A 16,836-nucleotide genomic window follows, 5' to 3' on the forward strand; every position below is an offset into this window, starting at 1 on the left:
CTCTCCATTAGAAAGTAAGGTCCTTAAAAGTGTGAAAGTGACTGAAGCTGGGTCTCCTGCATTGCAGGCAGATTCTTTGCCACCTGAGCCACCAGGAAGCCCACGGTCCTTGAAGGTAGGCACTTTCGTCATTGTTGCCCAATGCTGTGTCCTCAGACCCTGCAACATGCCTGATGGCCTGTAGAGGGCACTCATTTGCCATGGGCATGGATCAACCAATGAATGAACTTTCAGGGGCTTCCGGTCACCTTGTCTTTCCTCACAGGTAGAAATGTGAATGACAGGTGAGAGGGAAAAAGACACATGAACAGAGAGATTAAAGAACGGTAGACTCAGAGCAAGAAAAGGAAGCCCTTCTATTTGGGATACTAACTCTGAACCTTAGTGGTTCAATAGTAACAAGCCACAGTCATGCAATACAGACTGTCCCTAAGACAAGTCTTACAGATACAGCACTTGTCACTCTTCTGGATTTTTCTCTGAGATAACTGCTGTCTGTCACACAAATAGGATAGTATCAGCAAATAAACTAGAAGGGGTAACATTTTTTTTCCTATATTCTGAATAAATATAAACCATTTGCTCAAAAACCACATACTTTCTCTTCTAAGAAAAATCACCATGATTTAAAATGTTGTTTCACATTTGAGTTTAGGGTTAACAATTTTTGTGTCTGAAAACCATGAATCCACAGCGCAATAGTTCATTAAAGATAACAAACAAAAACTCAGTTACCTCTTGCTCATTTGTATACAGATGTATTTATTTCATATATGCATACATAAATAAAAATAGTGTTGTCTCATGGCATGAATAGATCCAGTCAGTGAATTACACTCACACACAATACAAAGTCTTTTAAAGATTGAACCGTTAAATATTCTAAAAAAGGAACCACCTTTTAAAAAAAGAGGACACATAGCTAGTTGGTGAGGAATGTCTAAAAAAATACCGTATATGTCCCTACATTTGCATCAGGAAATTCATACTGATAGAAAATGTAGCTGAGCTATATTTTTACAAAATCGACATCATCTATCAATCTAGCAAAGTTTTACAAGTATTGTTCTCATGCAGCTAAGTAACTGCAACTTTGAGTATCAACCAGTCTCTTAAGATCAGTGCTAATACCTGTCCTCGGCTTTTAAATCCAGTTGTCGTGGAATTTCAAATGGCCTCCGCATCAGAAATTGCTACCCTTTCCGGTACACAAACTATGCTGTGGGTTTGCTTAGAAACTCCTTGTTGAAGAATCTTCTTGCCTCAACACTACTGAGGGAAACAGAGCAACGAGACGGATTCTGCCTTCTGTATTCGATGCTTTCAACTATAGCATTCTTTATTACCTGCAAATAGAGGCAAAAGATGTATAATTAGTGTTATTCAGAACTCAATAAAACAGTTGTTTGGGCAAGACATACGTATTTCTATCTATCTGTCTCTATACATCATCCATCTATCACATCATCTATCTGCTACTGCTGCTAAGTCGCTTCAGTCGTGTCCGACTCTGTGCGACCCCATAGACAGCAGCCCACCAGGCTCCCCCATTCCTGGGATTCTCCAGGCAAGAACACTGGAGTGGGCTGCCATTTCTTTCTCCAATGCATGAAAGTGAAAAGTGAAACTGAAGTCGCTCAGTCATGCTCAACTCCTAGCGACCCCATGGACTGCAGCCTACCAGGCTCCTCCATCCATGGGATTTTCTAGGCAAGAGTACTGGAGTGGGGTGCCATTGCCTTCTCCAATCATCTATCTATATATCTATAAATGAGGCAAGTCTGAGAAGTTTACAACATCAGAGCTCCTCCCACCCAGAGCTGGTGTGGCCCACTTGGCCTTGGAGATGTGTACACAGTAGGGTTTTCCCATTTCCTCATTTAATCTCCATGGGCAAGCCAGGAGAAGAGAAATATGTGACTTGGGTGGTGCTAACCTACATTAATCTTCTGTGACTTATGTGAGACCCACTGGGGCAGGGCCCTCTGTTCTCTAATGGTAACTTTAAACAAACTGTCATATTCTAGGAAGAGGGATTTATCATGGGAATGTGACACCTTTATTTGCTTTGTGATTTTTAATTTTATATGTGTTTTTCCCAGAAGACAATTATATATACAATTTAAATTTAATTTTAGCTTTATTTTATAATTTTCCAATTTAATTATAATTTTATAATTATAATTAAAAATTACAATTTAATTATAATTTTACAATCTCTATATAATTGTCTACTGAAAAAGATGAGTTCAAATGTTACTGAGTCTTTTAAGTAAAGCAGATATCCACTGATCCCATCTTTCCCATGAGTAAGGGAAACATAATTCTACAGAAATAGAAGAGGGGGCTTCAGGTCTATGATGGAGAGCATGCTAGAGGGCCTCCAGGCACAGGGATTTCTTGGCTGTGGATATCAAGGGGAATTAACTTATATCCCCCAGCCATTTCTTCTTCTTTAAAATGGAAATAATAACGTTAATCTGGGCTTCTGTGGGAACTGGAGATCATTTATTAATGCCTAGCACATAGGAAACATTTCACAACTAGCATCTATTTATTATTGGGTAGTTTCACTAACCATACATGAGAAAATTTAGGAGCTTTACCTTAGATGGGAGGCTGTAATATTTACTAGAAATAAACCCACCATATATAGCCAATAGCAGATTTTTTCTGACAAAAGTCAGCAAATCCATTACACTATCAAATGTGCCCTACTAGGTCTCCTTTTAATTAATCTCACTGTCATTCTAGAAATCATGTCAGCAAGTTTTGAGTTAGGCTCTCCTTCTGAAAAGAGCACCAAAGCAACATGAGACACAGCAACCCTCATTGCAGAGAACCAAGTAAAATTAAAAATCAACTGTTTACTTCCCAAATAACTAAAAACCTTTAAAATATATAAAAGATCACTGGGGACATCACACTAATAATGACTGCTGTCAACCCCTTTACAATGAATTCATGAATACAAAAAAACATATCAATGTTTGAGCAAAAACAACAATATGAATATCACAAATTAGTGGGTTTATCATAGTTGGAATCTGGCAGATACTTTTAATAAAGGGTCATGATTATCAAGGAAAATGGATATCCACATTTATAACTCTGAAAAACCTAGAAAGAAAGAGAGAAAGTGAAGTCGCTCAGTCCCGACTCTTTGCGACCCCATGGATAGTAGCCTGCACCAAGCTCCTCCATCCATGGGATTTTCAAGGCAAGAGTACTGGAGTGGGCTGCCATTTCCTTCTCCAGGGGATTTTCCCAACCCAGGGATCAAACCAGGGTCTCTCACATTATAGACCGACGCTTTACCGTCTGAGCCACCAGGAAGTCCTGAAAAACCGCAATCGTATGCAATTAGAATGTGCGATCTGAACCACTAGGTGGCACATTAACACTGTGAAACCATTAACCAGATTTTCAGACTATTGCAGAAAATACTCATTGGTTGTGATGTATCAACAGGAATGGCTGAGCTTAATACTACATCAGTGGCTAAATTCAAACCTTTTGGCAGGATATGTGGTACAATTAGACATGTTCAAAGAGGCATTAAGTTATATTTAAGCCTTTCTATTTTATTAGACTAAGTAATTATAAATAGTAGGATAGTCACTCAGTCATGTCCGACTCTTTGCAATCCCATGGACTGTAGCCCACCAGGCTCTTCTGTCCATGGAATTCTCCAGGCAAGAATACTAGAGTGGGTTGCCATTTCCTTCTCTAGGGGATCTTCCCGACCCAGGGATCGAACCCGGGTCTCCTGCATTGCAGGCAGATTCTTTACCGTCTGAGTCACCAGGAAAGCCCCTGTTGTAAATAGTATTCATATCTATTTTTTTTTTCATTCCTCTCTGAGAGTCACTGAACTCCAAAGCCTTCCCATCAGTGTCATTCTAGCACAGATCCTCGTAATCAACCTCCTCCATCCCCATCACCTATTCCCAAATAAGACATGGGTCAATTTTCTGGTACCATTTAATGGTCTCCCAATCTGCCAGATACTTTAAATATTTGGCAACAAAGGCAAAAAGTAAGAAAACATGCAAAATGTCATCACTCCCCAAAAGGAACAAACTTGGAAACATGAGATTGGAAGCATTCCACAAGTAAGCACTGAATTCTCAGAATAGAAAATTTAAAATCAGCCTTAGAAGAAAGTTACAGTGTATTCTGCAATAGAAATAAGACTTCTAAATATAACAAAAGGCAAGAGGATCGTCTGGCCTAAATTACTGTGGATTTGCTGGTTAATGCCTGCCTTCTGAATAGAAACTGGTGTTATGAAGGCGAAGGTCTTCTTAGTCTTCTCATTTTTGATTCCAGCACAACACGGAAGGGAAAAATAACTATTTGTAAGATTAATGACTGTCCAGAAGGTGCTCACTGGAGATCAAATTAAACAGGATAAAGCTCAACGCCTGGGGACAATGAGACTTGAGCTGAGGCGAAGGACAAGCAGGATTTGATACATGGAGTAGAAAGACAGGGGCTGGTCAGGAAAAGGAAAGTTTCACAAAGAGGCTGAGGGCATGTACAGGAAATGCCTGGGAAGTAGGCTGGCTGGGAAGGGGGCCATGTGTGGAGTAACTAGGAAATAAGGCTGCCTGGGAGACAGATGGTTCAAAAGTGAGGAAAGAATGAGGAAGAAAACAAACCAACCTATGGCCCCATCTCAGCCCCCTCGACAAAACTGTGTGTCTTCCAGAAGTCAGCCACAATAATCCACGACTCAGTTGCCTCACATAGAAAAAAAAAAAAAAAGTACCTACCTCATAGGCCAGCTCTGAGTGCTCAGTCTTTGAAAAGGATGTATCTGGTTTATATCAAGCACTCAAAACTTTTCTTTGTTCTTTTCATGTTGTGCATTATTTATCCTTAGTTCCTAAAACAGTGCCCGGCCCAGTAGATAATAAATACGTGTTGAATTAATAAATAAATAAGATGTAAAAAAGATTATAGGTAGCATTAAAAGTAAATGAATTGGGGCCTAATATTTAAGGTCATGATAACCAACAAGAACCTAGTATACTGCACAGGGAACTACACTCAACAGTTTGTAGTAACATAAAAGGAAAAAGAACATGAAAAAGGATACGTATATATATATATATATATATATATATATATATATAGAGAGAGAGAGAGAGAGAACACTGAATCAGAGTGCTATATACTTGAAACTAACTTAAACTTTAACATTGTAAATCAGCTATGCGTGCATGCTTGCTAAATCGTTTCAGTTGTATCTGACTCTGTTCAGTCTCTTGGACTGTAGCCCACCAGGCTCCTCTGTCCATGGAATTCTCCAGCAAGAATACTAGAGTGCGTAGCCATTCCTTTCTCTAGGGAAATCAGGTATACTTCAATTTAAAAACGAAGAAATGCCTAGAGATATCACACTTTTAAAAGGCTATGATATATAACAAACTTCTACATTATTTTGTAAAAGATAAAAACTTTAACTTATACCTAAATACTCTTAACATGATGATGAAATATCAACAAACAAAGAAGTAGATACAAATACTTATGGATATATGTTTTTCCTCATTTTGAGTGAAAAGTGAAAGTTGCTCAGTTGTGTCCAACTCTTTGCGACCCCATGCACTATACAGTCCATGGAATTCTCCAGGCAAGAATACTGGAGTGGGTAGCCTTTCCCTTCTCCAGGGGATCTTCCTAACCCAGGGATTGAATCTAGGTCTCCTGCATTGCAGGTGGATTCTTTACCAGCTGAGTCACCAGGGAAGTCCTTTCTTCATTTTAGTTAACACCTAATATTTAATACTTTATAGGATCATTGAAGAAAGAATTTTAAAAGCTCATGATTACGCAGCATTGGTGTATATTGAATAAACTGTCACTGTTTTTATAGTATGCCTGCTAAATTAATACACTGAATGAGCTAAACTGTGTAACAGTAATTTTACTGGGATAACTGAATCATCATGGTCTTGGAAAAGAAACCTCAGAAGGTGTGTTACCTCCAGATCAAGGTGGCAGTTTATGGGTAGAGCGTGTAACCACATTACCTGGTCAGCATGCATTTCATGGAGTTACTCCACGGTCAGGCATCTGCCTCCAGAGTCCTATATCCTGACACTCGCTACCCCCTTATCCTGTCATATTAAAACTCTTCAACAGTTTCAGCCAGTAAGTCGATAACATTTTCTAAACGAATTGTGGACATTTTATTACATATTTACTTTGGTACTGGCCACTGTGATCAGTATCTCTGGAGGATACAGGGTAAATAAGGCAAGCCGTTGCTTTTAAAAGTTTTACATTTATAATTAAAAGCAGAAGATAAATATGAACATGGATAAAAATTAACAACTTATCATATTACCCGTTTCAGTTTATTGAGTGTCTCATGCATGCTAAGCTCTTAAATTATATTCTTTTCTTTAATCCTCATCCTGATCTTGTAAAATATATATCACTGTTTCCATTTACAAATGAGGAAAGTAAAATTTGGAAAAATTAACCAACATGACCAAGGTCACACAGCAAAAATTTGAGCACCAAATTTGGCCTGACTCCAAAGCCTCTGCATTCTCCACATACCACCTGTTTACCAGTGTAACTCACTATATGTTAGGTTTCCTTAAAAAAAAAAAAAAAAAGACCCCCAAAATTGATATGCTGCCACCGAAAAGCACTTGAGCAATGTTCAGCGAAAAAGAATTTGGGAGGACTGAGTAAGTGCAGAAACCTGACGCTAACGAGAAGCCCAGCCTGCTGTCACAAAGTGAAAAGAAACAGAAGCCACTTAAAGTGAACTGGAATTTCGCTTCAGTGAGGCTGGCCCCCTGAGATCTCTGGAAAATGAAGCAACAGAAGCACATAGCTGTCAGAGACAGGTTGGTCTTTTCAGAGTCAAGGTTTAAGTCGGAATGTGAATTGAAGATGAAAATTCCCCTTGAAATCACAGCGGCCATGGCCAGAAAGTTGAAAACTGCCTCCGTGGGACGGGCAGTCAGATGTCTGCATTAGAAGAGTTTGTATACACAGTGTCCACAACGGGTGAGCAACTCTGACAGTCTATGGCAAGGAAGCATGTGCTGTGTTGCTGCTGTCTGAATTAGTCACTGACTCTCGTCAGATGGTGTGGGAGCGAGTGACTTAGCTCATGACTGAGCCTAATGACCTAACAGCCCACCTCAGAGTTCGGCTGTTCTTTATTTCTCATCACTTATCAAGAAGCTTTGATTCTGATAAAATATGCTTTCCTGGTTAAAAACAAGGAGTGGGCGTCATCAAAGGAGAGATACATATCAGTGAAAACTAGAAGTCTTACCTGGGTATGAGGCACATACACACATATACACACCCAAGAAAAATCTCAGTGGTTATATAATTTAAGAGGGAAGCCTAAATTCATTCACTCAAAAATACATGCATTTACTGCCTAGGCTACTATTACCTGTACTCATTTATTTCTATTCTTACTTCTCACCATTTGCAAAGGTCTTGACATATATCCATCATGGTGCAGGATATAGACATATACAGGTATCAGTTCAGTTCAGTTCAGTCGCTCAGTCGTGTCTGACTCTTTGCCACCCCATGAATCGCAGCACGTCAGGGCTCCCTGTCCACCACCAATTCCTGGAGTGCACCCAGACTCATGTCCATCGAGTCAGTGATGCCATCCAGCCATCTCATCCTCTGTCATCCCCTTCTCCTCCTGCCCCCAATCCCTCCCAGCATCAGAGTCTTTTCGAATGAATCAACTCTTCACATGAGGTGGCCAAAGTACTGGAGTTTCAGCTTTAGCATCATTCCTTCCAAAGAAATCCCAGGGCTGATCTCCTTCAGAATGGACTGGTTGGATCTCCTTGCAGTCCAAGGGACTCTCAAGAGTCTTCTCCAATACCACAGTTCAAAAGCATCAATTCTTCAGCGCTCAGCTTTCTTCACAGTCCAACTCTCACATCCATACATGACCACTGGAAAAACCATAGCCTTGACTAAATGGACCTTTGTTGACAAAGTAATGTCTCTGCTTTTGAATATGCTATCTAGGTTGGTCATAATTTTTCTTCCAAGGAGTAAGCGTCTTTTAATTTCATGGCTGCAGTCACCATCTGCAGTGATTTTGGAGCCCCCCAAAATAAAGTCTGACACTGTTTCCACTGTTTCCCCGTCTATTTCCCATGAAGTGATGGGACCGGATGCCATGATCTTCATTTTCTGAATGTTGAGCTTTAAGCCAACTTTTTCACTCTCCACTTTCACTTTCATCAAGAGACTTTTTAGTTCCTCTTCACTTTCTGCCATAAGGGTGGTGTCATCTGCATATCTGAGCTTACTGATATTTCTCCTGGAAATCTTGATTCCAGCTTGTGCTTCTTCCAGCCCAGTGTTTCTCATGATGTATAGTTCCCACTTATTAAGCAGCTTCTGCTTGTAGGGAACTGTTTGTTCATCCATCACCTGACTGAGGGACTTCCTTGGTGGACCAGTGGTTAAGACACTGCCTTCCAAGGCCAGGGGCATGGGTTCGATCCTGGGTTGGAGAGCTAAGATCAATAATATCAATAACCTCAGATATGCAGATGACACCACCCTTACGGCAGAAAGTGAAGAAGAACTAAAGAGCCTCTTGATGAAAGTGAAAGAGGAGAGTGGAAAAGTTGGCTTAAAGCTCAACATTCAGAAAACGAAGATCATGGCATCCGGTACCATCATTTCATGGCATCCGGTACCATCATTTCATGGCAAATAGATGGGGAAACACTGGAAACAGTGGCTGACTTTATTTTTCTGGGCTCCAAAATCACTGCAGATGGTGACTGCAGCCATGAAATTAAAAGACACTTGCTCCTTGGAAGAAAAGTTATGACCAACCTAGATAGCATATTCAAAAGCAGAGACATTACTTTGTCAACAAAGGTCCATCTAGTCAAGGCTATGGTTTTTCCAGTGGTCATGTATGGATGTCAGAGTTGGACTATGAAGAAGGCAGAGCACAGAAGAATTGATGCTTTTGAACTGTGGTGTTGGTGAAGACTCTTGAGAGTCCCTTGGACTGCAAGGAAATCCAACCAGTCCATCCTAAAGGAAATCAGTCCTAAATATTCATTGGAAGGACTGATGCTGAAGCTGAAACTCTAATACTTTGGCCACCTGATGCGAAGAACTGACTCCTTTGAAAAGACCCTGATGCTCGGAAGGATTGAAGGCAGGAGGAGAAGGGGCTGACAGAGGATGAGATGGTTGGATGACATCACCGACTCAATGGACATGGGTTTGGGTGGACTCCGGGAGTTGGTGATGGACAGGGAGGCTTGGCATGCTGCAGTTCATGGAGTCACAAAGAGTTGGACACGACTGAGCGACTGAACTGAACTGAATACCTGACTGAAAATTCACTACTGCCACCATGGTAGGTACTGTTACACTTGTTTCAGAGATGAGGAAATTGAGGCTCAAAAAGTTTAAGTACCTTATTCAAAGTCATAAAAATAGCCCATCTAAGAGCTAAACATGATATACAGTCCTTGACCTTGCTTCTATTTACTGTGTCAAGTAAGTTCTTAGGCGTAATTAAAACCTGTTTAATTGAATGGCTTGTGAAAAATCTGTGTTTGATGAGCTCTAAGTCAGGACAGTTATTTTAGAATTCAGTCTGGTTTTGTTTAGGCATTAACTTTTTCATCTATGTGTCAAACAAAGATGAATTATTCATACTTTGAAGAATGTTTGTAAAATATATAAACAGAACTATATCATTCCCTAAATAGCTTTGTGAGTTTTATATAAACCAGAACTGAAAACAATGAGAAAAATGAAGTTGTGTAAATTATATACACCTATATGTATATATATATGTCATATATATAAACATGAATATATACATATATGTCAATATACAGATATACTTGTATGTTTGTGTATGTATCCTTTAATTTTCCCAAATCCAATGGGTATTTATACATTCCTATAATCTATTTTTTTTTAATCCATTTGAGGACAACTGACCAAGTCTAATACATTTCATCCTCATGAGAAGACAATATAATTATTTTTTTACTGGCTTCATACTGGAAACATAGGGCTATTGCTTTAGTAACCCTTAGTTCTTTTTTGTTTTTAACAGCATGAGGTTTTATAAAATACAACTCTATTCTGAGAATATCTGTTTCATTCCTAAAATCATAGATTAAAATGTTGATTTTCTTCTATTATTCTTTAAATTTTCACCATCACCACAGAAACAATGTAGCATGCAGATTTCAGATTTTCACTGAATAATAAGGTAAAAGAAAAGAAATAAATCCATTTCAAAAATGATATGTACTATAAATGTTGCTATCCATGTTTTACCTGAACTATCACATATTATTCACAAATGAACACTGACAAGAAACACTTTGGAGTTGCAGAAGCTGAAGGTTATTGGGAAATTTTCATATGTTTTAAAAAATTAAAGATATTGATTAATAAATATATTATGGTATAACTGTCACAACTGCACACAATTGATCATTACAAGTCTCAGACCAAACTAAACAAACAAACAAACTAGACGTGCCAGAATTCTATTAGATCACAAAAATCGAATGAAATCTCATATGCACAGAAGACTCATTCACACATGGTCCATTCTTTTACTCCATTCATACAATCTCCAAAAGGACTGGCAAATCGGGTGATGCCTTTTCCTCTCCATTTAATTTTTCTTTCTTTTCCTTTTATGCTTTTTTTCTAATGTACAAAATCCAAGTAGGCTCATGAACTTGGGCTTTTACCACTGATCATCATTTGTCAGACGCTATGATGTGGAACCACAAGCCAACATGAATCCAATTACACAACAGTGGTCCAAATGGTGAGTTAGCAGCTAAAGAATTTTACACAGATAGAGAATCTTAGCAGCAGATATACTAGTGCTAGGAATAACACTAAAGAGAATGACTTGTTTTAATGTTTGCGAAGCAAGGCACACTTGATATCTCCAGGGCTAAACTTCGAGAAACTGCTACTTCTGGAGACAGTTCCAAGATCCACAAAAATAAAAAGACATTTAAAGGCATAAGTCTATTCATTAAAATCCATGCTATTTTTGCAGATTAACTGCACTTCTGGTAGCACTCACTTCTCTACTCATATTTCCATTGTATCACTTTTTTCCAACTTATAGTTTACTTTATCATATGATAAACCTACTAGATACTTTGGGAAAGAAGCTGAGGATTAACTAATCCTTCAAACAATAGCATAAAATGTGGGCTCTGCCAATTTGGAGGCACTGGGTTCCTTATTTGTGAATTTTATGGGGTTCTTCTGGAGATTAGTAGAATTTACAAAAATGAAAATGGTAAATTTTGGGGTGGTATCATTCATAAAAGTTATTTTTTATGAATTAAAATGAGGTATTGCTATGTTCATTGATATGGAAATATTGGACATTGTCAATGATCATAGGAGATACTCACATCAATGTTGTTCAGGGTATTGAAGTACATGAGATCATGCAGCCTTTTAAATGCTTGATTTGGGTATTGAAAGTTGAAGGTTGAAAATGGTGATTCAGGGTCATCAAAAATATCAAAATCAGCTATTTCTTTCTCTTCATTAGTTTCTCTTGGAACACCTAAATATAAGAAGAGTTTCAAATGATCTTATTTCGAAAACCACAAATTATCTCTAAAGTGCAGGGCATAAAACATTCAAATAGCCATAAACACAACCTTGGGAGACCCTTCAGGAGTCATAGAATCCTTAGTGTACACTATGAGGCCTCTGCTCATATACCCTGGACTTGACCATTTCTGTGTACTCTGACTGGGCACCTTCCAATTGCCAGTACCTGCATCTCTGTGCCTAAGGGCTTTCTGCTGCTATTGTTTAGTCTGACTAAGTAGTGTCTGACTCTTTTGCAACCCCACAGACTGTGGCCCACCAGTCTCCTCTGTCCATGGGATTTCCCAGGCAAGCATACTGGAGTGGGTTACCATTTGCTTCTCCAGGAAAGAAAGTGAAAGTGAAGTCGCTCAGTCGTGCCTAACTCTTTGTGACCCCATAGATTGTAGACTACAAGGCTCCTCTGTCCATGGGATTTTCCAGGCAATAGTACTGGAGTGGATTGCCATTTCCTTCTCCAGGGGATCTTCCCAACTCAGGGATTAAACCTGTGTCTCCTGCTTGGCAGGTGAACTCTTTACCACTGAGCCACCTGGGAGGCCCTGAAGGCTTTCTACCCCTCCCTGTAACTGCTCAAGGCTGCTTTGCTCATTAGCAGCAGGCGGGAAGTTCCAGTCAATAATATTCTTTCCCAGGAAGCAGTCAACCAAAGACTCTATGGTATTGGTATATAAATTCCTTGGTTCCCTTGCCACTTGCTGTGTAAGTGGAAAGCATGATCTGACTAGATTCTATTTCATATCCTAGAGTTTCCCAGCAGGATCAGGTTCTCCTGTGGTAGCAGGCTTACTGACACATCTTTTGTTGTTTGCCTTTCTTCCTTTTATCAGTTCTCAGCTCTTTTACTAAAGTTTCCTACTTCACCCAGATAAACTCTTTGCACTTGAACCCTTTGCTTGGAATTTGCTTCTGGTAGAACCCAAACCCAGACATTCATTCATTGTCTTCATGTCACAAGAATCCCCTCCACAGCCTGTTTTTGAGAATTAATAGTGACAGGAAATTCAACATTTCTTATGCTTTAGGTATTTCACTGTTCAATAACTAAAAATTCCAGCTAATCCTTCCTTCTTTTGTGTTGAAGCATGACTCAGGAACCTCCACCTCTATTGACCTTTTCTCTGACTTCGTCCACTATGTAGAAGATCACTTTCCTCCCCATAGTCTCAAATCTTCCATGGCTATTTTTTCATCTTTTCTTTAACAGCTACATTTTCTGGTCTGAAAATAATATAACGTTGAGACATTTACTATCTTGCCGGTCAATCTCTAGCTCTCCTTTTGTTAATCAGTATCTTCCAGGATATAGAAGAGTCCATAGACTCCTTTGGATGTGGCAAAACAAAATGCTGGTGCCTTGAACTTGATTCTCTTTTTCTAAAGGAATGTAATATAGTGGACCTGAAATTACTATCCATATTGTACTGCTAGATTTCATGAATTTTTATGGTCAGTTAACATTCCCACAATTTTTTGCATGATTTTTTCTGAAACAAGGCCTCCCTTACAAAGGTAGCAATCAAAATATTTAACAATGCCTATGACAAGGTCACCGATCCATCAGAACAAATATAACCTGAGATTGCGGAGTAAAGCCCCAGAGGTTTTATCAAGCTAGTTAATCACCCTTCAGTTTCTGGATTGTGAGGAACTCAGGAGACTCTAGGGTGAGAAAGGGGAGTAGTGCTTGGGGTCTCAGGATGGTAGCCATTTATCAAGGTAAAGGAAGTGTTCAATGTTGTAACAGCTGGTATGGCAGTGCCAGCATGAAGCACCTTAATGTCATTCTTATGCTTTATCAGCTTTCTGCCTTACAGACTATAAGTCCTGATGTACCTGGAGCCTTGTACTTTCTGAAGTTGATGTTGGCCAGAACAAAGTGAATGATAGTCGGGCAATCCTTCTCGACATCAGGATTCTTGGGTTTAAAAACGTAGCATTCCTTCAGCCCTTCTCGATCGAACACGTAAGGATCAATCTTTGGAAAGGGGAGCTTGTTCATTTTAGCCCACTTTTCTGCAAGCAGAAGTTCCTATGGAAGAGAGGGAAAGGTCATTTGTTCAGCTGGTCTGCTCACCATTCACTATTCATTAGCTATCTACCATGTGTTAGTATGTTCCTTGCTGAAGATGAGTAACGATCTTGTTCTTAAGAAACTTATCAATCTCAAGAAATACAAAATTATTCCATAAACAAACTCGCGATCATTTTTTTAGTTCTTTATATAAGGCTAGTTCCATAGGAGGCATTGGAAAAATTATTAATGAACTGAACTGACTGAAATTACACTGAGGCAATTGCTAGAGATTCTGGGTAGGCTTTCCCGGTGGCTCAGTGGTCAAGACTTTGTCTGCAAGGCAGGAGGCTCAGGGAAGATAGCCGGAGTGAGAAATGGCAACTCACTCCAGTATTCCTGCCTGGGAAATCCCATGAATCGCAAGAGTTGGACACAACTGAGCGACTAAACAACAACAACAACAATGGGTTCTGGGCATTTACAAGTCATGTGAATGTTTTTTAACCCTTCAAAGTTAAAAAAATCTGTTGAGGCAGAATGAGGAGCACTCTGTTACTGAATTTTTACCTGCATTTTCTCCACAAAACTGATTAAAAATGAATACATCTTATGAATGCAAAAACAGTTGAACTGCTCTGAATTAGCTTCTTTTTTTCTTGCTTCTCTTTATGAAAAGAAGCTGTTCTGTTGACATGTAACATGACCAAGAAGTACGTTTGCTGTTGACTACTGAGGTTTTAGAAAAGGCAGAGGAACCAGAGAGCAAATTGCCAACATCTGCTGGATCACTGAAAAAGTAAGAGAGTTCCAGAAAAACATCTATTTCTGCTTTATTGACTATACCAAAGCCTTTGACTGTGTGGATCACAATAAACTGTGGAAAATTCTGAAAGAGATGGGAATACCAGACCACCTGACCTGCCTTTTGAGAAATCTGTATGTAGGTAAGGAAGCAACAGTTAGAATTGGACATGAACCAAATGACTGGTTCCAAATAGGAAAAGGAGTACGTCAAGGCTGTATATTGTCACCCTGCTTATTTAACTTATATGCAGAGTACATCATGAGAAACGCTGGACTGGAAGAAACACAAGCTGGAATCAAGATTGCCAGGAGAAATAGCAAGAACCTCAGATATGCAGATGACATCACCCTTATGGCAGAAAGTGAAGAGGAACTAAAAAGTCTCTTGATAAAAGTGAAAGAGGAGAGTGAAAAAGTTGGCTTAAAGCTCAACATTTAGAAAATGAAGATCATGGCATCCGGTCCCATCACTTCATGGGAAATAGATCGGGAAACAGTGGAAACAGTGTCAGACTTTACTTTTTTGGGCTCCAAAATCACTGCAGATGGTGACTGCAGCCATGAAACTAAAAGATGCTTACTCCTTGGAAGAAAAGTTATGACCAACCTAGATAGCTTATTCAAAAGCAGAGACATTCCTTTGCCGACTAAGGTTGGTCTAGTCAAGGCTATGGTTTTTCCATTGGTCATGTATGGATGTGAGAGTTGGACTGTGAAGAAGGCTGAGTGCCGAAGAATTGATGCTTTTGAACTGTGGTGTTGGAGAAGACTCTTGAGAGTCCCTTGGACTGCAAGGAGATCCAACCAGTCCATTCTGAAGGAGATCAGCCCTGGGATTTCTTTGGAAGGAATGATGCTAAAGCTGAAACTCCAGTACTTTGGCCACCTCATGTGAAGAGTTGACTTATTGGAAAAGACTCTGATGCTGGGAGGGATTGGGGGCAGGAGGAGAAGGGGACAACCGAGGATGAGATGGCTGGATGGCATCACTGACTCAATGGAGACTCCGGGAGTTGGTAATGGACAGGGAGGCCTGGTGTGCTGCGATTCATGGGGTCACAAAGAGTCGGACAAGACTGAGTGACTGAACTGAACTGAACTGAGGTTTTGGGCTTCCCTTGGCTCAGACGGTAAAGCGTCTGCCTACAATGCAGGAGACTCGGGTCCGATCCCTGGGTTGGGAAGTTCCCCTGGAGAAGGAAATGGCACCCCACTCCAGCACTCTTGCCTGGAAAATCCCATGGACAGAGGAGCCCAGTAGGCTACAGTCCATGGGGTTGCAAAGAGTCGGACACGACTGAGTGACTTCACTTCACTTCACTGAGGTTTTAGGCTTATTTTCGCCTCAAGGATGACTAGCACAGAAGGTAAGCACAAAAAATAATTAATTCAAACTGGAAAACATAAATCAGTACCGAGAGGTGCAGTGAATAGAGCTTATTTCTATTGAAATGCAGGTTAAAGTCACAGGGGACAAGTAAGAAACAGACTGTGGTAGAGGGAAAGTGCAGACTCTGGGGCCAGACTGCCTGAGTTAAAGTGCACGCTCGGGGACCTTGGGCATGTCCCCTGAGGCCTCTACACTCAATACCCTCAAATATAAAATAAAGACAGTCAAGATAATCCATATCTCATAAGACTGCTATTAGAATTAAATCAATTAGCATGGTTGCAATAGTTAGTAGCATGCCTGTCACGTTACTTTCTATACACGTTTGGCAAATAAAAGTCAGTAAAGAGAGGAAAAGATATGGAAGGGGAAAAAGGGAAGAAAGAAAAGAAGAAGAAGGAAGAGAGAGAGCAATACTATTAGGGAAATCCCTAAAGAGCAGAAGTTTTGGAGAAATGACCACTACCATCTTAAGTTTGTTTTTTTTTTTAACTACTTTGTCATCACATTGATTCCTTCAATGATAATCATTAGTTGTCAGTCTAAGCTCTATGCTAGGAGGTGGGGACATAATGGTAAGTAAAACTCTTATTCTTACAGGATGTACATAGAGAGACAGTAATCAAACAACCCTCTAGGTTTAAAACTGTGGCAAATGCTATGAGTAAAGTATTTAGTTGCCATGAGATTTTGCAGCGTACCTGGACTATTTCCTCACAGTGCATATTAATTCACTCAACATTATGACGAAGCACCTATGTTCCAGGCATAAGAGAGGAGCTATCCTTGAATACTTAGGGATCATAAATTAAGGGGGAAGATAAAGAATAGACATGACAAGTGCAGTATGAAAGAGACAGGGAACGTGACGGATGGCTTCATACCTAGGCTGTGCAGCCTGAAAGGCCCAGCCTATCTTGACTTGCAAGCTGGGTGATCTGAGACAAACTGCTTAGCACAATAG

The 16,836-nt window shown here is 39.8% G+C and overlaps 1 protein-coding gene across 1 annotated transcript in view; it reads right to left on the minus strand.

Annotated features, from left to right (window-relative positions):
• Nucleotides 1–742: 742 nt before the first annotated feature.
• Nucleotides 743–16,836, minus strand: part of PLA2G4A (phospholipase A2 group IVA) — a 171,162-nt gene continuing 155,068 nt past the window's right edge. The window contains exons 16-18 of the mRNA XM_040263791.1: nucleotides 13,498–13,693; nucleotides 11,454–11,611; nucleotides 743–1,346 (exon numbers count right to left, since the gene is read on the minus strand). Of these exons, the coding sequence (XP_040119725.1) occupies nucleotides 1,215–1,346; nucleotides 11,454–11,611; nucleotides 13,498–13,693 (486 nt within the window). The 3' untranslated portion in view covers nucleotides 743–1,214. The remainder of the gene's footprint in view (nucleotides 1,347–11,453; nucleotides 11,612–13,497; nucleotides 13,694–16,836) is intronic.

The sequence above is a fragment of the Oryx dammah genome, unplaced genomic scaffold (genome assembly GCF_014754425.2).
Source record: "Oryx dammah isolate SB20612 unplaced genomic scaffold, SCBI_Odam_1.1 HiC_scaffold_21, whole genome shotgun sequence".
Classification (NCBI taxonomy): Eukaryota; Metazoa; Chordata; class Mammalia; order Artiodactyla; family Bovidae; genus Oryx; species Oryx dammah.